At 47.3% G+C, this 25,480-nt stretch overlaps 2 protein-coding genes across 2 annotated transcripts; one reads left to right on the top strand and one right to left on the bottom strand.

Annotated features, from left to right (window-relative positions):
* The first annotated feature begins 802 nt into the window (after positions 1-802).
* Actl9 (actin like 9) lies at positions 803-2,220 on the top strand. The gene has a single exon (XM_048430103.2). The coding sequence runs from the start codon at positions 918-920 to the stop codon at positions 2,163-2,165; it is 1,248 nt and encodes a 415-aa protein (XP_048286060.1). The 5' UTR covers positions 803-917; the 3' UTR covers positions 2,166-2,220.
* A 20,674-nt stretch (positions 2,221-22,894) lies between these two features.
* On the bottom strand, positions 22,895-25,213 carry Nfilz (NFIL3 like basic leucine zipper). The gene has a single exon (XM_048430105.3). It carries the CDS (start codon positions 25,210-25,212, stop codon positions 24,376-24,378), a length of 837 nt encoding a protein of 278 aa, XP_048286062.3. The 5' UTR covers position 25,213; the 3' UTR covers positions 22,895-24,375.
* Between the last annotated feature and the right edge of the window lie 267 nt (positions 25,214-25,480).

The following is a 25,480-nucleotide window of genomic DNA, read 5'->3' as shown; positions in this document are numbered from 1 at the left end:
TGACCAATTCAGGCTTCTTATCCACTATTGCTATGAGTCTAAGCTGGGATTCTCCCCATAGATCCCTGGGAGATTCCCCTACCCCAGGCTTGACCATAGCAACTCTTATAAGGAAAGCATTTAATTGGGGTGGTCTGCTTACAGTTTCAGAGGTTCAGTCCATTATCATCGTGATGGGAAACATGGCGGCATGCAGGCAGACAAGATGCTAACTTCCTATTGGCTTGCAGGCAACAGGAAGTCAACTGACACACTGGGCAGTTTCCTGAGCATAGGAAACCTCAAAACCCATATCCACAGCGACACACTCTCTCCAACAATGCCACACCTCCTAACTGTGTCACTCCATAGGAGATTATGTGGGCCAATTACATTCAAACCGCCCCAAAAGGGAAAATTAAAAACAAAAACAAAAGGAAGAAAGTCGGACAGTAATCTTGATCACTCTGGGTTTCAGATAGAAACATCTGCACAAGCAGGTATCGTTAAATATAGGAAGTTTCTGCATCAGAATTTGCCAGATGGAGACATTTTTACCCTTTAAGTATAACCCTTCTCCATGTGCCTGTAAACAACGCCCCTACATCCTCACTCCTTTAAGCAGCCCCAGTTAAACTCACTGTTTGACCAAACGAGATGAGTAGAATCTCTTCTTCTCACTCTATCTCTGATAAACAGACATTTCTCCCAGGTGAAGTTCATACAAGAGGCTCCCCCTTCCTTCCCCCAGCCCATCTCAACCCACTACAACCCTGCATTGTGAAGTAAGGGCAGGCATAGTGACGTCACAGGCCACCACCTACCCTCTCTTTCTCTCTTTCTGGACACCCTGGGTCTTGACTAGTCTTTTCTATGGGCACCCCAAAGAGAAGAGGTCCACCTTGTCATCAAACAGCCTCGTCAGGCCACCTACAGCCATGAACGTCAGTGGGCACCCAATGCCCCAGCCCTCTTCAGAGACTTCTAGGCCTCTTGCCCTGAACAGCAGTACACTCCTGGTGAACAAGAGTCTACAGCAAGACTCCCTCAACATGGTTGGTGCCAGCCTCCCACCAAAGACAGGTGCTGTGGTTATTGACATGGGCTCAGGCACCTGTAAGGTGGGCTTTGCAGGACATTCCCAACCCACCTACACCGTGGCCACCATCCTGGGTTGCCAGCCCAAGAAACAGGCTACCAAGGGCCAGTCAGAGCTGGAAACTTTCATTGGGGAGGCGGCCCGCTCCCGCCCAGAGCTGAGGTTGGTGAAACCGATCCGCAACGGCATTGTGGTGGACTGGGAAGCTGCCGAACTAATCTGGCGACACATCCTGGAACATGATCTCAGAGTGGCCACCCAGGACCACCCTCTCCTGTTCTCAGATCCACCTTTCAGCCCTGTCACTAATCGTGAGAAGCTAGTAGAAGTGGCCTTTGAGTCTCTGCATTCCCCAGCCGTATATGTGGCATCTCAATCTGTACTGTCAGTCTATGCCCACGGGCGTGTTAACGGACTTGTTGTGGACACTGGCCATGGAGTCAGCTATACAGTGCCAGTTGTTCAGGGATACAACCTACCCCATGCCATCCAACGCTTGGACCTGGCCGGCAACCATCTTACAGCCTTCCTAGCAGAGATGCTTCTGGGTTCTGGCTTCTCATTGCAACAGGAGGACCTGGACTTGGTGGAGAACATCAAACATCACTACTGTTATTTGGCCTCAGATTTCCAAAAGGAGCAGGCTCGTCTGGATCAGGAGTGTAAGCAGACCCTGAAGCTGCCAGACGGACGGACTGTCACTCTGGGAAAGGAGCTATTCCAGTGCCCAGAGCTCCTATTCCATCCCCCGGAGATACCAGGACTGTCACCCATGGGCCTCCCAGCCATGGCTGAACAGAGCCTCATCAAGGTGCCCCGGGAGCTACGGTCCCATGTGGCCCAGAATGTGCTCCTGTGTGGAGGCTCCTCACTCTTCACTGGCCTGGAGGGTCGCTTCAGGGCAGAGCTCCTGCACTCTCTGCCACCTGAGGACCACGTGGTGGTGATGGCCCAGCCCAACAGGAATCTCTCAGTGTGGATTGGAGGCTCCATTCTGGCATCGCTGCAAGCTTTCCAGTCCTGCTGGGTCCTGCGCGAACAATATGAAGAAAGGGGACCTCAGGTCGTATACCGAAAATGTTATTAACAGGGTCAAGGTGGAAAGGACTTAGTAAGTAAAGATTTCTTGCTAAGCAAACTCAGTCCTGCTACCTTCCGGCTCTATCCCAGACGACGCATGCTCTCATTACGTAACTGGCCTCCAATCTCCAACAGAGCCCTCAACCCTTGCCCTCCCATCTCCAACCCCCCATGCCCCCGGTGTCTTCTCCTCCAAACATCCCTGACAGGAAACTACCCTAAAGTATCCGTGACCATCCTTCTGAGAGACCCTAATTCTAGTCCCTTAAATATACTTCTCTCATAACAAACCCCAAAACAACACCGTCTTTTAGTCCTGTCAGCCCACATTCCAGGGAGCTGCAGCCTGTCCATCTGACATATCTGAACATTACCAAAATACCCTCAGAATCACACACGTGCACGCCTGTACACACACACACACACACACACACACACACAACGTCCTCCCCAAATCTCCATGGACTCTTAAAGGCTGTTAGGTCATTCCCCTTGATATATTTCCTCAACCCCTCCAAACCATTCCCCCAAAAAGTCTTCACAAGATGTCTACATACCACACCCCAGAATTCTTCCAAGAATGCTCCAACTCTACTCACCCTCCATGACTACACCCTTATTTGTACGTGTATACAATGTGTCTTCATGTCCACTCCCCCCAGTTCCCCTCCAGTGCCTCCTAGAGCCCTCCACCACATTATCCTTCCAACCTCATGACTTCTTTTCATTGCCCATTGAGTCCACTGAGTCAATGCTGGCCAAGTCTGCGCGAGTGTAGAACTATCCACTGTCGTGTAGGCATCCTAGCAGAGAACACTTTGCTGAAAAAGAACTCGTTCTCTCTAAGGCTCCTCAACTTAGGGGTGGGGCTGCGTGAGCCCCCTCTTCCATCTATTCTGGAATGTTGAGTGGCTTGATCTTACACAGGTCTTGTGTAGACAACCGCAGCTGCTGTGAGCTCATAAATGCAATGACTCTGACATGTCTGGTCTCGGCACTCTGGCCATCCGCAGGGTCTCTGTATTGCTTGCCATCCACGGCAAAGCGAATCTCCGATGAGGAACTAAAGCTGCACCAGTCTATCAGCACTGGGCAGGAAGGGTGTCAGGAGTGTGGGCCACTCACCCTCGGCTAACCACACCCCTTTGTTCTCTCCAGACTCCACAGATGAATACTAAATTTCCATCCACCATGTTCAAGATCCACTGGCATCTAAAACTCAGCCCTGAAACTCTCCCCTTCCCATCACGGTACAGCGCTCCCGACCTTGCCCTCACGACCCTGTAATCACAGGGTCTCACAGCTCATATCCATCAATACGCCCAAAGGGCACCAAGACCCCAGATTTTAGAATGGTCCCTACTGCTCAAAGCTGACGTAATTGTTTCCACTAGGGACAATCCCACATGGCCACCTTACAAGGATGCTTTCAGACTCTCTTCCTCCCCCCATCACATCCTCCCAGAAAGACTCTGAACCCCCAGATTTTGGTCATAATACATATGCATTTGAGGGGCATCCTTTGCTGAACCGGTTAACAACTACTAAGCCCTCTTCTGTGTTATAATCTCCCAACCGCTTCGCCATGGCCCCTCTCCAAAGACACTCTTCCAGGGTCTTCCCATGTTGAACCCCCAGAACTCCCTTCTCGGGAACTTCTACATGTTTTCTGGAATTCACCACATGACCAATTCCCAGTTGCCCTGTTATTAGCCCAGACTTGGATATCAATGGGTAACAAGGTCCTCAAGAGCTATCCATTAAACTATAACCCTCGGGCAGATGTTCCAGGTGAGAAACACCTGGACAAGGGCTCCCTTCACCTGCCCGTATACATGTCTCTAAAGGCCAGTTGTCCTAGCGAGTCCCAGTCCCATTGCCTTTCATTCATTCAAAGCTGAACACCATGACTTTAGATTGATGCTCAGTCTGTGACTTCAACACAGCCTCAGGGAATTTCTCTGCCCTGGGACCCCGAGACTTCTCCAGCCCAGCTCTGTTCTTGCTGAGCCTGCGGTAGGAACCCAGTTCGTCCCCAGAAGCACCTGGAGTCCACTCGGGAGGTAGGACCTTGCGCACCCAGTCCTCCAGTAGAGACTAAGGGACATCAAGACCCAACCAGAAACAGGGGACGTGTGTGTCCAGTTTGTTTTTACAATAAACAGATTTCGCTGGAGAATATTCAAGTCTAGTCCAGGCCTTCATAGGCCTTCATAACCCTCAGCTGGAAGTGTCGTTCTCTCATAGGCCGCTGCCGAGCTGCTCACATGCATGTCTATGTGTCTGCCGGCATCCCTAACAGCTTTTGTCTTGTGCTGTGGTTGCATGTGTGTGTGTGTGTGTGTGCATGTGTGGTGTACATGCACATGTGTATGCAGGATCTAGAGGAGGCTGCTGACTGTCCACCTCTATCATTCTCTGCCTTCTTCCTTTGAAGCAGGGCTTCTCACTGAACCTGGAGCTAGACTGGCACCAGCAAGGGTGGCGGGCAGCAGACTGTCAGCCTTAGCGATCCTTTCTGCCTCCCCATCCACACTCCCAGCACTGGGCTTAGAGACCTAACTTGTTACATAAATACTGGGAATTTTTTTATTTTGTTTTTCTTTTTCTTTCTATTTTCTAGACAGAGTTTTTCTGTGTAGCCCTGGCTATCCTGGAACTCACTCTGTAGCCCAGGCTGGCCTCGAACTCAGGTATCTGCCTGTTTCTGCCTGCTGAGTGTTGGGATTAAAGTCATATGCTACCACGCCCAACAATGCTGAGAGTTTAACTCAGGTCCCTACATTTATACAGCAAGCATTCTTACTCCCAGCTGCTGTGCTGTTTTTAAAACAGGGTCTCATATTCTCCAAAGCACTCTACACATCCTACACAGCACACATATGTAACACTCAACACACACACACACACACATCACATACATCACGCACGTGTACACATATCGCGCACAGCACTTTCACACACACGCCTTTCTGTTCTCTAACTCTCCTAGAATAATCCTATTTTCATGTCCATTGGTGGTTTGCCTGCATGTGTGCCTGTGTGAGAATCTCGGGTCCCACAGAACTGTGGTTACAGACCATTGTAAGCCACCATGTGGGTGCTGTGAATGGAATCCAGGTCCTCCGGAATAGCAGCCAATACTTCCAACCACTGAGCCCTCTGCAGGCCCCTAACACCACTCTTACATGCTAATTTTCCAGAATATAAATACGCATATTTGTGGATCAGTCTAACTTGGCCCACAAATCTGCCGTCAAAAAACAGGTGCACAGAGAGAACGCTAAGTATTTGTCTTTATGAGTCTGGGTTACCTTGCTTAATATCTTTCCTAGCTCTACCCATTTTCCTAGAAATTTCAGTTTTGTTTCTATGGCCGAACAAAAGACTACAAACAGGTAAAGAGGGAGCCAGGTGGGGCAGGGAATCCGCCGAAACTTCACGTGAAGCGGCCTTCAGGGAATCTGCTCCTTTGTGTGATGCTTTTTCCTTCTTTTCCCTTTTCCTCTCTTTTATTAAAAATAGATTCTTTGTTCATACAGTTTATCCTGATTAGTTTCTCCTCCCTTGGCTCCTCACAGCTCCTCCCCACCCCCACTCCATCCAAACCCACTCCCTTTCTGTCTCCCACTAGGAAAGAACAGGTTTCTAGTAGGGAACAGCAAACATAATGAAGTAAAATAACAAGTGAAAACAGGTATGCTAAGTTTTCAATGAGAACAAAATGTCATTAATGTTTAAGAAGAAAAAAGTAGAGGGAGGGAGGGAGGGAGGGAGGGAGGGAGGGAGGGAGGGAGGGAGGGAGGGAGGGAGGGAGGGAGGGAGGAAAGATGGGAGATGGGGAGATGGGAGAGAGGACGGCAGGACCAGGTTGTTTTTCATTCTCAGCTAAGAATTGAGACTCACCCTAAATCTGCCAGGTAATCAAGAGCAGACACTTTTTTGCTCTTCCCACCAGGGGGCAGCACCTTCAAGTTCAAAAAGACCATGGTAACTGCCTTTAACACTGTGCTTCTCAACCATCCTAAAGCTGTGACCTTTTAATACAGTCCTTATATAATGGTGACCCCCACACGCCATAAAAATATTTCCATTACTACTTCATAACTGTAGTTTTCTACTGTTATGAATCATAATGTAAATATCTGTGTTTTCCGATGAACTCCAGCAGCCCCTGTGAAGGGGTCGTTTGAGGGTCCCAACCCACGGTTTGAGAGCAGCTGCTTTTACACAACAGGATCACAGGCAAGAGCAGTGACATCGGGAGAAAATCCTTCCAGATGAGAAGAGAGTGGGTAGTGGGGAAAGTGGGAGGGGGTGGAGAGGAAGAGGGAGGTTGAGAAGGGGGACATAGAGGAAGACAGAATGAAAACCAGAACTGAAGATGGGGGAGGGATGTGCTGGGTACAGGAAGAAAGGGAGGGGCAGGAGTAGAATGGGGTGTGGATTCCATCAAAACTGTATGTGTGTCTGAAATTATCAAAGAATAAAAAGAAAATAGGCTGTCTCAGATGCCACAGGAAGTGGGGAGTGTCCAGAAAACCCACCTTCCCCCAGTCTACTAGGACACCCACAGACCCTCATTCAAACCAAAGTGAGACTTCCGGCAACTCTAATAATTCTCTGGGTCAGAACATTCATCTACAACCCTCAGAGATGGAGCATTCCCATTTACATACTCCCAGTGACGAATGCTATTAGAACTCTGACCCCCTCGTGTGAACCCTTAGGCTCCACACAGCACCAGGACCTAAGCCAGTTTATCTAGACTCTCACAGCTGCCCACAGACACACACACACACACACACACACACACACACACACACACGCTAGAGCCCATGTGCCCTCAGTCCCACATTTCCCAGCTCCCTCAATTTCTGGTTAAAGTCATTCACAAACATGCATTCATCACACACAGTGATCTAAGAAAATCAAGTCAAGACACGGAGTCTCTGCCTTCCAAGTTCTTGTGACAGGGACTCTGTTTTAGACTTATTTTCTCCAACTTCCAGTTAACCTGGTATCTGTCCCCTTCACAGCTCCCCAAGCCTTGGGGATTCTGAAGACCCCAGAATCCATCCTCTCTTTCTCCAGCCTTCTGATCTCAGCCCAGCCCCTTGTCTTGTAGGAACCTTCAAGAGTGTGTGTGTTTGTGTGTCCGTGTGTGTGTGACATATGAATGTGTAGGTGTGGGGGTGCACACACTTGTAAACTTGTGTGCAGAGGCCAGAGACATTGGGTGTCCTGTTCTATCACTCTTTGACTTCTTCCCTTGAAATGTGGTCTCTTGCTGAATCTGAAGCTTGTCATTTCCGCTAGGCTGACTAGCCAGTGAGCCCCCAGGATCTGCCCATCCCCTGCCTCCCAGTGCCGGGTTACAGGCGCTCACCACCACACGCGGCTGTTACATGGGGACTGGGAATTCAAAACAGTCTGTCATGCTAGCATAGTGAGCAAGCACTCTTCCCCACTGAGCCACCTTCTCAGCCCTTGAGCCTTCTCTTAGGACCCTCCCCACTACATGGGAGACCATTACAAAGCACTTAAAAATCCTAAGTCAGACATATTGTTCCTGCTCAGAACTTCCTGGTGAAATCTGATCACATGCAAACCAAGTTATTCCCATCTCTCTTTGACTGTTCTTCCAAACCCCCTCTACTAAGTCTTGCTTGCACTTTTTCTTCTGGTATATAGGGTGCATGCACCTCTCCAATTCATCTTGGAATCTTCAGCCTAAGAACCTTTGAAGGTGACCTTTTGGAACACAGGAAATATGGTTAAAGGAACGCACTAGGGTGTGCCCTAGTTCAATCTGACTTGCTGGCAACCTAGAAAAAGATTAGGCTATGTGTCATGGTGTAGTTCAGGACAAATGGAGGCAGAAGACCAGAGTTCAAAGTCATCCTTGCCGACATAGCCTAAGGCTAGCCTAGGCCCAAAAGGAGGAAGGGGTGAGCGAGATGACTCTGTTAGTAAAAACTTGCCTCACAACAATGAGGACCTGAGTTTGGATCCCAAGAGCCCAGGGAGAGAGAGAGATGAGGGAGGGGAAGAGGGAGAGAAAGAGAGAGAGAGAGAGAGAAGAAAGAGAGAGAGAATGAAGAAAGGAAAAAGAAAGAAGGGGGAAGAGAAAGAAAGAAAAAAGAAAAAAGACAGAAGAGAGAGGGAGGGAGAGAGAGAGAGAAATGAAGGAAGGAAGGAAGAAAAAGGAAGGGGGAAAGGAGAGAGAGAAGAGTGGAGTTACATATAATGGCACGTCCCTGTAATCTCAGCAATATTAAGATAGAAGGCAGAACAGGTGGATCGCTGGAAGTTCCTAATCTATGTGGCAAAGTTCCAGGTCAATAAGAGATCTTGTCTCAAACAGAAAACACAGAAGGTGCTTAAGGACCTATCCTGAAGGTTTTCCTCCAGCCTCCACACGGGTCTGGACAGTTCATATGAGCACCCCCACACAAACAGATAGAGACTCACTAAAATTAATGAGGAAATAAGTTCTGGGGAGAAAGTTCATTGGTCAAAACTGCTTGCCGTTCTTCCAGAGGATTCAAGTGTGTTTCTCAGTACCCACATCGGTGTACACAACTGTCTAAAATTTCAGCTCCAGGGAGTCTGACACCATTTTCTGGCCTCTTAGGAACCCACACATCTGTGCACGTGCATGTACTTAAAAATCAAATCTATTTGAAAAGTTGTACTGGCTGTGTATCACAGCCTTTTTAGCTTCCCTTGGCATTATTGAAGCTACGAAACATGAAGCGAAATGGGAGACGTCACAGAAGGGCATTGCATCCTTCTCTAGGGTTTCTGGTGGACTTAGAAACTCGGTTTCTTTTGCTGTAGTTACGATAAAACGTACTGACAAAAGCAACTTAGGGAAGAAAGGATTTGTTTTTGCTGCCACAATCAGGAACAGGATTTGCACAAGCTGCTGCTTAGCTCCCTTTCTGCATTGTCCACAGCCCAGCTCCCCTGCTGAGAATGGCGGTGTCGGTTAAGTCAAAATCCTCCCCTGCAGGCAAGCACAGAAGCCCCTCTCCCAGGTGGCCCTAGGTTCTGTCAGGTTGAGGATTAGCACTAACTGTTGCAGGATGGTTGTATCCTGTCAGTTGAACATGTCGCTACATAATATCCTTGATTTGGAGATTAAGCACTGCTTTAGGAGATACATCTGAGGATCAACTTGACAAGGGTGGATGTGTGCCAGTGAGCTCCATGTATCACACTGGCTGGCTCGTGCTACCCAGAGGTTAGGTAGGTTAAATACTAGATGTTTCTGTGGAGATATTTTTAAGTAGAAGTAAGCTTCACAGCAATAAAGTGAGCAATGTAGATGGTCATCCATAACAGGGCACACCTCATCTTAATAAAAGAGTCTCAGATGCAGGCAGTACTCCCTGCTTCTTTGCAATACCCTTAGTAAAGTATTCTGGGAAGAGGAAGTGGAGGTGGATGGGAAGAGGAGAAAGAGGAAGGAAAGAAGGAAAAGAATAGGAAAGGAAGAGGCGGGAAAGGATCTTGAAGCACATTTAATAAAAAAAAAAATCAGAGAGAGAAATTGGGGTTCATCCTAAAGACCTGAAAAGCAAAGCAGTCAGCCACTGGCTCTTACCTCTACCTCAGTCAGAAATGGCAATCCTGCCTCCGGGAGTCTTAGAATGAGACTGAGACTGAGAGCTGTCTCCTCCCATTTTATAATCCTCTCTAGGGCAGGGGTTAAAGGCGTGCACCACCATGATTAAAAGCATGCACAGCCTAGTCTTTATGGCAACTAGTGTGGCTACTGGGATTAAAGGTGTGTGTTACCATTACCTGGTCGGTAAGGCTGACCAGTGGGGCTGTTTTACTCTCAGATCTTCAGGCAAGCATTATTTATTAAAATACAAATGAAAACTGAAATACCACTACAGGATCTATCCTACACCTGAAGAAAATATATCTCCCTCCTCCTCCTCTTCCTCCTCTTGCTGCACCCATCAGCTACCTATAAACCTTCATGGAAAGTCAGGGCTTCATGAGCTACTCCCACCTCTGTGACTGACTGCCAAGCTGGATCTTTTGCAGGTCTTATGCTGCAGGTAATCAAAGATGCCAAGTTGAGTGTGGCACCACATTGTGTCTGGAAAATAGTGTCTACTCCTCCATTCTTCTTTTACATATTTTCCTGCCCCAAGGTGTTCTCCGGGGCAATACAGTGTCCCCTCTAAGGACCCAGCATTCACTTATAACATTCACTCATGGTCAGCACTCTGGCTGTTTCCGAGTCTCTGCAGTTACCGCAGCAAAAGGAAGTTTCTCTGACCAAAGCTGACAACAGCACTGAGCTATACTGTGAGTCTCACCGATCCCTGGCTTCTCCCACAATCCTGGGAGGTAGTGGGACAAGTTGCCACATCAGTTCTATGCAGAGAGAAACGGAAGGCCAGCAGTTGAATGAAAGCCAGCTGGAGCCCACTCCTCTCTGTGTGGGATCCTAAGCCTCCATCACAGTTCCTGGCCTTCCTCTCTCCTCCTCAGGCCTGTGATGAGATGACAGCCGGGACGCTTGGGTGGGACGGGAGCAGGACGAACCCCTGCAAGGGGGTCCCCAGAATGTACAGTGTGGGGGGAGTCCCCATGCTTTCATGAGGACCACACTGGTGACCCGAGGAACAGGGCAGTGGTCCTTCCCGCCCCCGTTTCACACTCTGCAGAGGCTTCAAGCACAAACATGTCCTGCCCACCCTTCCACTTTGTGGTCCGGAGCTCACTGACATATTTAACTGGTGATCTCCAATCCAAGGAGACCCTGTCTCGAAACTAAATATGACACCAGAGACACAGTTCAGCAGGAAGAGATGCTTGCTACACAAGCCTGTGACCTGAGTTCAATTTCCAGGTCCCACATAAAGGTGAAAGGAGAGAACTGACCCCACAGTATACCCTCCTGACCTTTACACATGTGCCAAGGCGTGATTGCTGCCCCCATAACTATAATAATGATCATCATCATCATAATAATAATAACAATAATGCATTACTATTATTATCCAGTGGAATTGTACTGTAAACAAAAGTCCTTAGGAATTATCCACTGGCCTCCACACCCACATACACAACAGCATACACTTGCAATTTTTTAAAAATAAAACCAAAGAAACCTTTTTTTTTTTTTTTTTTTGCGGGCAGTGGCGGTATACAGCTTTAATCCCAGCACTCAGGAGGCAGGAGCAGGCAGATCTCTGAATCTGAGGCCAGCCTGATCTACAGAGCAAGTTCCAGGACAGCTAGAGCTACCCATAGAAACCTGGTCTCAAATAAATAAATAATGGAAATTGAAGCCAGCCTCATAGGAAGAATTCACGCATAGCACTGTAAACCTGGTCAAAAGCCCATTGCTATGAAGTGATCGAACCCAAGGAGAATCTCCTGCTGCTCTGTCAAGTGGACATGGCGCCAAATGGCCTCTGAGGGTCATAAACGAGTGCTGCTCTCAGTCTGGGTCAGAGACGCGCTTCACCCTGCAGTGTGAAACGGTCAATGCAAAGATTCAGAACTGATCACGTGACTGCTCAGCCCTACCTGGGACACCGACGTCACCCCTCCACAGACCTGGAAACTGCAAGGAGAACAGACTCAGTCTAAGCGCTGGAAGGTGCCGCGAAATGTCTTCAGGACAGGACATGGACACTGCGCTCACGAGTTCACAGCAGCTAAAGTTAGCTGCAGGAGACGGGGCCCACCAGCATTCCACCGCGGATAGGGAAGGGGCTCGCCAGACCCCACTTCTTCCTGAGGGCCTGCCGGCCGCCGTTAACTGCTGTTGGGGGGATGGAGAGCGCTCTCCTTCGGTGGCATAGCCACTGGCTAGTAGCCCCCATTCCTGTAAATAACCTTCATTAACGCGAGTGCAAGCAACCGTAATTAAACTCCGTGCACCGCAGAAGAGCAAAGGTGAGGAAGTAGGGCCCGAATTTGTTGAGAGGCAAAGGTTCTGGGGACAGGGGAGGGGATAACGGAATGGGAGGGTGAGAGAGAGAGAGAGAAAGACATGTGTACATGTATGGACCCACCAAAAGCTGGGAGAAGGAATGAACGAGGCTTTTTGCAAACGGACCTTTTCTGAAAACAAGGCATCAGAGACAAATTCTAAACATTGAAAACCAGTCAGGCTAGGGAGAGGCATTCCAGGCAGAGGGAACATCAAGTGGAAAGACCAGAAGCAGAAAAGGACTTTGATGTCGGGGTACTGATCAGGACCCATTGCTGTCACGTGGGGTGAGGCAAGGCAGGCTGCAGAAGATCCGTCTCCCCAGCTGTTCGTGAGAATCACAATAAGGAAGGTTCTGTCCGACAAATGCTAAGGTAGTGCCGGGGAGACAGCTCCCTTAGAGTGCTTGCTGCCCACACACGCCTGTAACCCCAGCAGTCATGGGCAGAAACAGAAAGACGACTTCATGGCTGCCAGCCTCGCTCTAGCTTTAGTGACAGTTCCTGCGCACATGCGCACACACACACACACACACACACACACACACACACACACACACACCACAAATAGAAAGTCCGGGGAAAGCATTGGATTAGATCAGAGAACCAGGCAATAAGCCCACTTCCAAGGTGACAGACCATCAGAAGACATTAGTTCCAGAGCATGTCTAAGCCTCCACATCCTCCAAACCACCCCCAGTCTTGCGTAGCACCTTATCCTCAGCATCACTAGCTAGAGCCATGGTACCTCGTATTTTGAGTTCTTCCTGTTTACCTGGGCCTGCTCGATTTTCTCTGGGGCTATTCCTGACCACTTCCTCACTGACGAGACTCCTCCAACCTCAGCCAGTTCCTTAACCTTCCAACATCTGCCACAAGCATCTGATACCTGTCCCTTCCACTCTTGTCAAAAACGATTACTTACTGGAAGAAAAGTGATAAAAGGAAAAGGTGGAAAAAGAAAAAAAAAAAAAAACCCGCTCAGCAAGTAAATTAGATGTTTGTGTTTCCCAGGGGCAAGTTGAATAGTGGAATTTTACAGCTCCAAGTTCAGCTAACAGAATCTGCCTCAGTCCTATTATATAAGACGGAGAGTGATCAAAAAACACATTTTATCAGCCTCTGACCTCCACACACATGTTCACACCAGTGCACCTACACGCACGTGTGAATACGCACCTGCATAACACACATTCCTTCCCTGGGATCCTCCTTTGCTCTTCTGTTGCTGTGATGATACACGAGCCAAAGGCAATGTGGGGAGGAAACCATTTCTATCTTACAGGTACAGCCCATCACCAACAGAAGCCGGGACTTTTCTTGATTGACAGTTGAGGGGGGAGGTCAAACACACTGTAGGTGGCTTGCTAGTGGTCCCAGGTGCTTCAGGAAAGCAGACTGAGCTTCTGCTTCAGTTCCTGGCCCCAAGTCCCTGCCCTGACTTTTCCTCCATGATGGAGTGTTACCTGGAAGTGTAAAGTGAAATTAACCCTTTTCTCCCCATGTTGCTTCTGGTTATGGTGTTTATCACAGTGAGAGAAACCCTAAGACATGCACTTTGAGGGTGGCTGGAACTGTGAGAATCCAATGACCCTCTTGCAAGCAGGCGCAGCTGATCTGATAAAGATGGAAACTGTTTTGCTCTGAAATGATGCTCTGTAATACATAAACTTGCAAAAAACACGTAAGATAGAAGATGCTCGCTGGTGTGTACCCCACTGTGATTCTGCTCTTCTGTGACCCTTGTTTCTCGGGCTCATAAACCGGTGAGCATTGACCAGGCCTTGGCAGGCAATGGGAAAATGAGTCCGAGTCATGCTGTGCTCAGCCCTACCCCATCCCTCTACAAGACAGCAAGCCTCTTGCCCTTCTGAGGAGCTTTGATTTTCTCTCCACCTCACACCACCACAAGATGGGGGTTGGAGGACATTTACAACAGAAAAGCCCTAAGAAATCCCCTCACAATGCCCATCTTACTCAGAGAGGAAGCCATGTATTTCCCTTGGCCCACAAGGCCCTACACGAACCTGTCATCTCTCAGCCTGACCTCCACCCTCTCAGCCTTTAATCACGATGTTCAGATACGTGGACTGTAACGTTCCTGAACGGCCCTGCCTCAGAGCCTCTGCACAGGCCAGACTTGACATCTAGGGAATTAAATACCTGGCTTTTCTGCTTGTGAGATTCCTCAGCAGGTAAAGGTGTGTCCACACAATGAATGACTGGGTTCAATTCCTGGGACCTACATAATGGTGGAAAGAGTTGTCCTCTGACCTTCACACATGCGCCACAGACTCCACATGCCTACATTCATACATCACATACACATACGATATTAATCAGCAAAATTTAAAAAACAAAGGTCCTTCTCAGGGCTGGAAAGATGGTGGCTCACAAGATGCCACTCTGTCCCCAAAGGATCACACACATACAAATAATAAGGACTATCTCTGGAAGGGAAGTGTGCATGCGCACATGTGTGTTCAGTTGTGTGCACATGTGTGAGCACGTGTCAAGCAAGACATTGATGCTGAATGTCCTCCTCGATTTCTCCATCTTATTTTTGAGACGGAGTCTCACTGCACCTGGAGCTCACCATTTCGGACAGACTAGCTGGGAAGCCAGCTCCCAAGATCTGCCTATCTCTGCCACACCAGCACTGGGATTACAGGTGAATGCCACAGTGGCCAGCTTTTCAAAACGGGTGCTGGGGGCCAAATTCAGATCTTCATGCCTGCACAACAACTCTTTATCCACGGAGCCACTTCCCAGGCTAGAACGGTCCTCGGTAAGCTTCCTGGTTCATTGCCATCAGTCACCCCACCCCTGCCAGCCTCCGCGTCTTTTCTGATACTTGTTATAATTTGCCCTTTCGTTGTCCCGTGTTGTTTTGAGACTTCAGCTCTGACTGCATTTGTTTATTCGTAAGGAGAGCGCATTCCGCAGAGGGATTGTGGTCAGAGGACAACTTGCGGGGGTTGAGTGGCTCCTTTCACCAAGTGAGTCCCAGGAATCAAACTCGGGTCATCAGCCTTGACGGCAAGCACCTTTACCAAGAAGCCCTCTCACCAGCCTCCTCCCTCTCCTTTTCCTTCTTTTTTTTTTTCTTATTTCACTTTAATCATATATATATGTATCTGTGTAAGTGTGCTGCTGTCCAAGGGCATCTGAGTCCCTCCCCTCCCTCCCTAGGGCTGGAGTTACAGAGGGTTGTGAGCTCACTGATATAGGTTCAGGGAATCGAACTCCAGTCCTCTGAGACATGCTTTTAACTACTGAGCCATCTCTAGCTCCCTCTTTCATTTTTTTTAAACAGTGCCTCTCACTGAACCTGGGGCTCACTGGACTGGCTGAGCACTGAGCTCCATTATCCTTCCGGGCCCAGCCCAGCTCTAGGGCTGTGGATAAGTGCTTCCACTCCCAGCTTTTCCCATGGCGGCTTGGGACCCATACGGTCCTTGTGCTTACACAGCCGGTGTTTCCTTAGACCTGGCTTTTTTTCATTGTTAAGACATCATCTTATTTTCTCAGCTGTGCCCTTTTTACCATCTTTAGAGTATTCGAGCATGTCACCTGAAGACCATTTCAGCCACCGCGTTGTTTGTCTGTGGCAGCCTCTGGTACCTGTCTCCAGCAGTGCTGACATCAGTCGCTGGGGACTTTTCGCCTCTGCAGATGATTGAAAAGACAAGTAGTCAGCTGCTGCTGCTGCTGCTGCTGCTGCTACCTGACGCCTGAACCACATCAAAGAGGCAGGAGACCTCTCTCTGGTTTTGGTTTTTTGTTTGTTTGTTTTAAATCTGTCTCCCTGTAATGGCTAAAAAACTCAACATGGTACCAGGTACCCCAGGAGCTGCAGGCCTTTGTCCTGAAATGCCTGTGAGACCCTCACTGCCCGCAGGTACTAACTGCTGTGAAATAAGACTAGGATGTGCTGCCACTGCTGGAGATGATCAACAACCCAGCCACTAGCTCTCCCTTTTCTAAACTCACTTATCACCTACAGGACTGGGATGATCGGGCCTGTCAATCACTGTGTAACACAAGGGAGAAGCAACTGAGGGGAAGTAAAGCAATTTTCTCACCCACCTGTAGATTCCATAAAGCATGAGATTTCTGTATTACGCACCCTTGGTGTTCACCTTTATAAACCCTTCCTTTAGCCCCCTTTGGCATGACATGCTTTTCGGCTCTAAGGTCATCGTTCTTCCACTAGAAGTAATAAAACTTCATTTAATACCAATTTGAATTGAGTCTATGTCTTTGGTCTTTCCCTGTGGATTCAAATGCCACAACACATGCATCATGACACATGTGTGTGCGCAGGTGCAAATGCGCAGCACACACTAAATAAAATGCAATTCTAAAATGATCATGAAGTATTTGAAAATTTGTGGGTAATTCGGAAAATGAGAACACAAATTTCTTTTGCATGCAGGAAGAGTGTCCATTTGTGGTTTCACTCTGCGCAGCACTGAGAAAATGTTAAGAGTGAAAACAAGCACCCCTAAAATCTATAATTCCACTCCAGAAGATGCAGCCCAGAGTAGCATCAATATGCTCTGTCTCACAGGATCAATCTGGCTGCATTTGCTTTCATCAAAAGGGTTGTGTTCCAGCACAGATTTCCCCACCTGTTTGTTCTGTAGTTTGAGAGATGGTGGTTCTTTGAGACAGACTTATGCGGCATGGGCTGACCTCATCACATAGCCAAGGATGGCTTTAAACTTCTGATCTTCCAGTCTGGGAAGACAGTTATGTGTCATGCTCAGCTTTTGCAGTGCTTGGGATGAAACCCAGAGCTTTGAGCATGCTACCCTAGCTGCTTATATGTGGCAGAATACATATAATGGAATAGAATAGAGTACTGGCAGTTGAAGTTGTCCTGCATAACCAAACTTTGGCCAATGTTTACCCCAGATCACTGCTTCTCTAACTGTAATGAGCATGCAGATCACCTAGAGATTTAGGAAAAGCAAAGTCTGGGCCAGGGATGGTGGCACAGGTCAGTTATGTCCAGTACTCGGGGGAGGGGGAGGACTTAAGGCAGGAGGATATGACGTGCAAAGTTGTGCTTGGCACCAGAGCAAGTTGGAGCACATATGAGCGTGCACATACATGTGAAGGTCGGAAGATGACCTCATTGCTTAAGCACCTCCCACCTTTTATTTAGATGGTCTTTGTGGTTAACATTTTCTTTGGACCACCAACTAGCTCCCAAATAAAGACATGGAGACTTACTATTAATTATGAATTCTCAGCCTTACCTTAGCTTGTCCCAATTAATTATTATAAATTAATTTATTCTGTTTCTATTTGTCTACATTTTGCTTTTTTACCTTTCTTTCATTCCGTATGTCCTACCTTCCTGCTTCCTCCACACCTGGGTGCCTGGCCCCTGGTGTCTCCCTGGCATCTCTTTTTCTTTCTTTCCTTTCTTTCTGAGCCTAAATTCCTCCTCCTATTTACTCTCCCTGCACAAAAATCCCACCTATACCTCCTTCCTAGCTATTGGCCATTCAGTTTTTTATTAGACCAATCAGGTACTTTAGGCAGGCAAGGTAAAACAGCAACACATCTTTATAAAGTTAAATAAATGCAACACATCTTTGCCTAGTGGAACAAATATTCGGCAACAGGTCTTGTCCCTCACTGACCTGGAACTGGGTCGGGTAGGTTAAACTGTCTGGTAAGTGAGCTCCAGGCATCTGCCTGTCTCTGCTTCCTTTCTCCCCATCACTGGGATCACAGCACACACCAACACATGGCTTTTTACGTGAGTCCTGAGGATCCACACTCAGCTTCTCACGCTGAGGAGACAAACTCTTTTCCTGACTACTCCATAGATCAGAAAACAAATTCTGACTGAGTTATTGGAAAAGAGGCTCCTGCGTGGCAGTGATGCCACAGCCTGAGGCCTCCAGTGTGAGTGGGGAGATGGCTCCGTGGGTCATGAGCACCTGAGTTCTAGTCTCAGAGCCCAGGGAAAAGCTGGATGTGTGGCAGCCCACCTGTAATGCCAGCATCTGGAAAGTGGAGACAAGGAGTCTCCAGAGCAAGGCGGACAGCTAGGCTAACCGAGTCAGACAGCTGAAAGTGCACGTGAGAGATCCAGCTTCAGAATATAAGGTGGAGAGTGATCAAGGAAAACAACAGACTGCAACCTCTAAACTCAACACACACACATGAAAACACACACATGTAGCCTCACACACATGCAAACATGAAAATACACACATACACTCACAAGACTCGGATGTGTTCAGCCAGGGTGCAGATAAAAGAGAGGAACCGAGCTACTTCAGTATCTTCCACACGCCTCATCGCTAGTCCTGGAAGTCACCAGCTGAAGCAGGTAGACATTTCCATGCTGTCTTTATTGAACATATATGTACCGGTACATTGGAAGCAAAAAGGAAATTTTAGGCGTTCATACCCAAAGAAATCTCATGACATGAAAGAATGGATAGAAGAGATGAAGTAACACATGACCACACGATTCCTAAAATGATACCCTAAAGCTATCATGAAACTAACACCTATGCCAAGGTTACCTGGGTACCCCAAAGTGTTAAGAATCTCCCAGCTCTTACAACAGCACTTCTAGGAACCCACACAGGAAGAATCAGCTACTCAGTGGCTCTCAGAGGGAAGAAACGCAGCTGTGATCCCAGCGTCCAACAATGTTCTTCAACATATCTTGTAAAGGTTCTGGACATTGATAGGAGTTTTCTCTTTTCACAAACTCTTAGTCTGGCTGACCCTCTTGCAACTCTTGCTTGGCCTCACAGAAGGAGCACAAAAGGAGACTGTTAAAAATATGAATCTGGTGAATTAATACTTTTTGTTCAGTTTCTAGAGCCATCACATATGTAAACAGCATTATTAAAAAGAAAAAAAGGAAAAGCTGAAGGGAAGTCATTTTAAAATGAGTCCTAAGCATGTGAGAGAATCAAGAAGTGTGAGTCATTTCTACACAGCAAGGAAAAAAGCTAGCACTTGGGTGCTGACTGAGTAAAGATTGCACCAGGTGGAATGTGGTTAGAGTAACTGAACCAGACATCTCTAAATTCTTGAGCTACGCATACAATAACTGAGGTTTGGTCCTCAGATCATCTAAAGTATGACAATCTGTATTTTGTAGAGAAGCAACTAGAATCTTTCAAGCCATTTGCAAGAGGAATGTGGGAAAGAGAGGTCTGAGTGGTAAATTTATAATACACAGCTTTGGCCTCCCTTGGGAGACAGTGAGCTCTCCAACCCCAAGAGAATGTAACAGAAGCCCAATCACCACTCACGCAAAAGCCCCTCCCATGTGAACTCTTATGGTTTTCAGGTTTTATAGATCTAAGAGATTTGCTGACTAGGACTTTCTCCAGCCCTACTCCACCTCTCTCAGAGACAGACTTGGACCACTCCTTCCAGGAAGGCTTCCCAGTCACCCTTGGAAAATGAGTCTCAAGGGAAGGCCCTCCCTGTGGACTGAAACACCGCTATCAATACTGCCAGGAAGAATGGTTCCCCAGGCCCTGCCTCTCCCTGCAGGTTGATAGGCAGTAATTCATTGCTAGGGAAAGAGAGGAGGGCCTTACAAGTCCCCGCCCCTCTGAGGATTGACCACCAGTCAATGGTTTGTTAGTAGGAGAGGCTCATGAAGCATCACCCATCCTTGAGGAAGGGGGCTCACGTGGCCCTACCACTGTGAGGATTGATAAACCATCAAGGGTTGTTAAGGGGAGGGGTTCACGTGACCCTGGCCACCCCTGAGGATAGCTAGGCAGTTTATTGTTCTTTAAAAAGATATGATGGTATGCCCCGGGCGGCCTGCGAGCCAGGCAGAGGCTGCCGCCAGAGCAGTGCAGGGTCCCCGGGTGAGCGGCAAAGTCAGGCGGCTGGATGCGGTGGACGGCAGAGTAAATGGACAAAAGGCTATACATAAAGCTAAACATTTATTACTTAGAGAAGAGGGAGATATTTATTACTTAAAGAAGAGGAAAACAGAGAGACATAAAGAGAAACATAGCGAGAGACAGAGACACGTGTGTACACACCAAGAGATGGGGGACAGAGAGAGAGAGAGAGCTAAGATGGCGACCAGAAGGTCAGAAGTGGCTGGGAATGGGCGTGGTTAGTCCTTAAAGGCACCGCAAAGGAATAACACAGTTGATGGTGGGAGGGGTCTTCAGTCGTATACTCACTGGCAAATTGTTTCTGGGAACAAATTCTCACCCATGTTCCTGTAATGTTATGCCAGTGTCTCAAGACCCTCAATGAGTCCACCATGGAGCCGATTTTCTTTATTGACAAGCTGGTCCACAACCCAACACACGACACAGTGGGTGGAGGGAATGCAGCCCCAACTTCAGGGGAGGGTGAGTTTTTAAAGGAAAAAGCCACAGACAGGAAATTGCTAGTCTTGGCGGTTCAGGATTGGGTCAGGGGTATGGAGTAAGGCCATTTTTAAAATCATTGGTCAGGCTTTTGCCCGAAACCACAAACTGCCAACAGGAAGTCTGCAGGAACATCTGGACCTTGAAGAGTTTATTGCCTTGTCTTCTGATTGGCTGTGTCTAGGGGTCTGTTTAAATTTCGCTGCCACAGCACATTCTGGAACTGAGTTTAACCCGGGTTACCAGATGTCTTAAGATGGAGGACCTTTTTCAAAATGGAGTCTGTGAGACCAGGTAAGTTTTCCTAGGTCCTCACATAAGCAACCCCAGTTAAACTCACTGGGTCACCAAGAACAATGGCAAGGAGGCAGAAGAAGGACTAGGTGAGAAGAGGAGGGGATCAGCAGGGGTGGGTGGGGGAAAAGGGGTGATGAAGGATATGATCAAAATACATCATATACATGAAGAAATATATCATAACAGAACTCATTATGTTTCAATATATGCTGATAGTAAAGTTTTTAAAGAAAAAATAAACAGCCCTAGTCCCAAAGGTAGAAAGCACTGGGGCCTAACATCCAGAGGAGCAGTGTCTGGTCCTGACCCAGATGAATCAGGGTGGCTGAGAACTAACCCAGCTTCCACACTGTAGGACGCTCCTGACAGTTGATGGCCCTGCTATCCAGGACCATCCAGAGCTCAGCCACAGAACCAGAAGAGAGGAGTCTCATGCCTTTATTACCTCTCCCCACTACTGTAGTTAGGGCCACATAACCCAGAATCTAACAAAAATCCCTTCTTAAATGAGACACTGAAGAGGGTGTGGCCTCTGGCATTCAGGAAAGAACGTATATTGAGTGGTTATTTCTTCGGGAGTTGGGAGAGTTTCTATCTAGTCCTCAAAGTCAGCAATAAGCTAGGGGAGAGGGAGGACAGTGAAGATACACAGACACACACACACAAAAAAAACACACATCCAAACACAAATTCACGCAAACCCACATGCAAACGCACAGACACACACAAACACATACATTCAAATTGCTAACCTGTTCCAGAAGTCTGGGACCCTGGTCCAATACACAGAGAAGAAATCTCAACAGGGTACATCTGATCCTTATTCAGATAGTGAGCAAATTCCCAAGATGACCTCCAAGAATTCAGGATTCAAACTCCCCGAGACTCACAGTCATCCCCACGCTAGACACAGAAGGAAGGCCAATGAGTGACTCAGGAAGGAGAGAATGAAGCAAGCAAATGAGGTGGGATAAACAGAAGAACAAATGGGCAGGAATTAGTGATTAAATGCATAAAGGAATGAGAGGAGGGTGGATAGATCAGTAGATGGATGGAAAGACAGAAAATAAAAGGAGTAAAGATGTAGATGTGTGGATGGGTTGAGGGATGGATAAAAATTGAGGAATGGGTGGGTGATGAACAGAAGGATGAATGGTGAATAAACAGTTTGGCAGGTGGGTGAGAAGATGCATGGATGAATAGAATAATAGATGAGAGGATTATAAAGACAAGAATTAATTGATGAATCGATGTATAGACAGATGAATTGATGGAGGATGAATAAATGGATGATCAAATGGGTAAGAAAATAGATAGGTTGATGAAAGACTGATGAAAGGGTAAAGGATGAATGAGCAGATAGATGATAGATAGAAAGATAGATAGATAGATAGATAATAGATAGATAGATGATTGATTGATAGATAGATAGATAGGTGATAGATAGATAGATAGATGATTGATTGATAGATAGATAGATAGGTGATAGATAGATAGATAATTGATAGATAGATAGATAGATAGATAATAGATGATAGATAGATAGATAGATAGATAGATAGATAGATAGATAGATGATAGATAGATGATAGATAGATAGATGATAGATTGATAGATAGATAGATAGATGATAGATAGATAGATAATAGATAGATAGATAGATAGATAGATAGATAGATAGATAGATAGATAGATGATAGATAGATAGATAGATAGACAGACAGACAGGTAGATAGATAGATGATAGATAAAAGATAGATAGATAGATAGATAGATAGATAGATAGATAGATAGATGATAGATGATAGATAGATAAATGGATAGATAGATAGATGATAGATAGATAATAGATAGATAGATAGATAGATAGATAGATAGATAGATAGATAGATAGATGATAGATAGATAAATGGATAGATAGATAGATGATAGATAGATAATAGATAGATAGATAGATAGATAGATAATAGATAGATAGATAGATAGATAGATAGATAGATAGATAGATAGATAGATATAGGCAGACTCTTAGAGATCCTATTGTTCTTATAAAACACCATAGCCGTAAACAATTTTTTCTTTAAAATCTTTATTATCAGCATATATTTAAACATCTGAGTAAAGATAGATGGTAGATAGACAGACACAGAGTCTTGAGAATTCTTTTGCTGCTGTGATAAAGCACCATAGCCATAAACAAGCTGAGGAGGAAAGGATTGGCTTCACAAGGGTTGGATTCAGCTCACAACTCTCAGGTCATGCTCCCTTGCTAAGGGAAGTCAGGACAGGGACTCACACAAGGCAGGCCCTGGAAGCAGGAGCTGATGCAGAGGTCATGGAGGAGTGCTGCCAGCTGACTTACTTTCTACTCATGGTTTGGTCACCTGTTTTCTTATAATGTGCAGGCCCCCCTGTCCAGGGTACCGTGACATATGAGAGCTGGGCTCTCCCGTCTCAATCATTATGAAAATGCACCACAACCTTGCCCATAGGCCAGTCTGGTAGAGACACTTTCTCAGTTGGGCGTCCCTCTTCCAAAATGACTCTTATTTTAAGTTGACATAAAAAACTAGCCAGCACAGATAAATAGATATTCAGACATAAAGGATGTCAGGTAGGCAGGCAGGCAGGTGAGAGGGAAAATAAACAGATTGTTAAGATAGATGAAAAGATGAAGACTGTGAAGAATGAGAGGTTTGATGGATGGATGTATGCATAGGTGGATGAATGGATGGATGGGTGGATAGATGGATGTATGCATAGGTGGATGGATGGATGGATGGATGGATGGATGGATGGATGGATGGATGGATCAGTGGGTGGATGGATGGGTGGGTGGATGGATGGATGGATCAGTGGGTGGATGGATGGGTGGATGGATGGATGGATGGATGGATGGATGGATGGATGATCAATAAATAGAAGGTTAAATGAATAGGAAGAGTCGGTGGTGGTGACACACACTGTTAATCCATCACTGAGGGAGGCAGAAGAAGCAGGCAGGTCTCTGAGTTTGAGGTCAGCCTGGTCTACAGAGTGAGTTCCAGGACAGATGGCCAGTATTGTTACATAGAGAAATCCTGTCTCAAAAAAAAAAAAAAAAAAAAGTAAGAAGAAGAGCAGGTAGGTGGAAGGATGGATAGAAAGACACAGGCGGGAAAATGAAACTAGATACATATAAAAGATGAGCAAATGATTGGGCAGATGGAGGAAGATGAATTGGCTGGTGTGAAGATGAAGCAGAAATGGACAGCGACAAGCACTGGATGGACCGATGGCTGAGTGGGTGTGAGGAGTGAAGAGACGATGCAGCCACAATTCAGATTTCAAAGCAAAGTAAAAATTATGACATTATCCAATGTGGGACTCATCCCCTCCTCACCTAGAGCCCTGATCTTGGCTCTAGGAGCAGACCCTCCCGGCGAGGGCACCTGCCTACAGGCCCTGCCCAGTTCTTAGTGTCCTTTCTCCAAACCCACACTCAAGTTTTAACCACTGCATTGCCAGTCTGGGCCTGGTCAGAGGCAGCTCTCGGAGGCTTGCCTGGCTCACCTCCCATCCTCAACACAAGCTGCTTACGGCTTGGGATTTGATGCGCAGCTTGTGAGGCAGGGAAGTCTGAGCCAGACCCTCAGACCTGTCACCTAGGACAGGGCAGGTCATACCAGGTGAACACCCCATGGAACTCTCAGAGGATGTCGGTGATATATCTGAGGGCCCTAGGGCATGGGATCCAGTAGGCACAGGAGACCACAGCCTACAACAAGACTTGAGCTCTGCTCTGGGTCCCACGTGCCCATCTAAGAAGTGACAACCAAAGACAGCAGCTGGGAAGGTGGAATGAAAGGTTCTGTCAACCATCCTAGGGGTCATGGGCTCTGACTCCTGCAAGAATCTAGGGGAAGCAGCTAAGCCCGCCCACCCCTGAGCCACCAGGCAGCCTGAGCAACCCGGAATCCCAGAATCCAAGGCACATGGTTTGAAGAAGCAGTCATGGGCACCAGGCAAAGATAAGAACGAGTCAGCCCCTGAATGGGAGTCCCCAGTCCAGGAAGATTTCCATAGCAAGGCCTGCAAGGGCGACGTCCGGGAACCACACACCGAAGGCAAAAGGCCAAATCGAAGTTTGAGCGCTTGCAGCTCCGCCCTTAGGATAGCGTTCTCCTCCAGCAGCATGGTCAGCCTGCCTTCAATGGCCACATCATTGAGACGTCGCTTTTCCCGTGACCGCTTGGCTGCCTCATTGTTCTTTCTCCGTTTCTCCCAGTAAACTGTGTCCTTTTTCTCTTCCGGCATAAACTCCCTCTGTCGGCGCATGATCGGACCTCTGCGAGTGCCCCAGAATGCTTTGCTGGGACACTGAGACATGGTGGGCAGACCCAAGGTATTCACATTCATAGCTGCCTCGGCACCTGGGAAAAATAAAAGAGGTCTTGGACCAGAGACAGGAGGCTGACCCAAGTGATTCTCGTCCCTCTAATTGGCTCTGTGTCTACCAGCTCCACTGGAGCATCAGACTGAGCAGAGACTGGGCTGGGGACAGATCCACATTGGAATGTAATAAGGAGAAAGGAGCTGGGGAGGGGGTGCCAAATGAGGGTGAGTTTGTATATGGCTTAAGAACGCCCCAGTTGTCACAGAGATCTGTTTAAGAGCTGTCCCTTCG

The sequence above is a fragment of the Myodes glareolus genome, chromosome 8 (genome assembly GCF_982192425.1).
Source record: "Myodes glareolus chromosome 8, mMyoGla1.1, whole genome shotgun sequence".
In the NCBI taxonomy this organism is placed as follows: domain Eukaryota; kingdom Metazoa; phylum Chordata; class Mammalia; order Rodentia; family Cricetidae; genus Myodes; species Myodes glareolus.
Note: the sequence above shows the minus strand (reverse complement) of the source record. Positions and strands in the feature narration are given on the sequence as shown.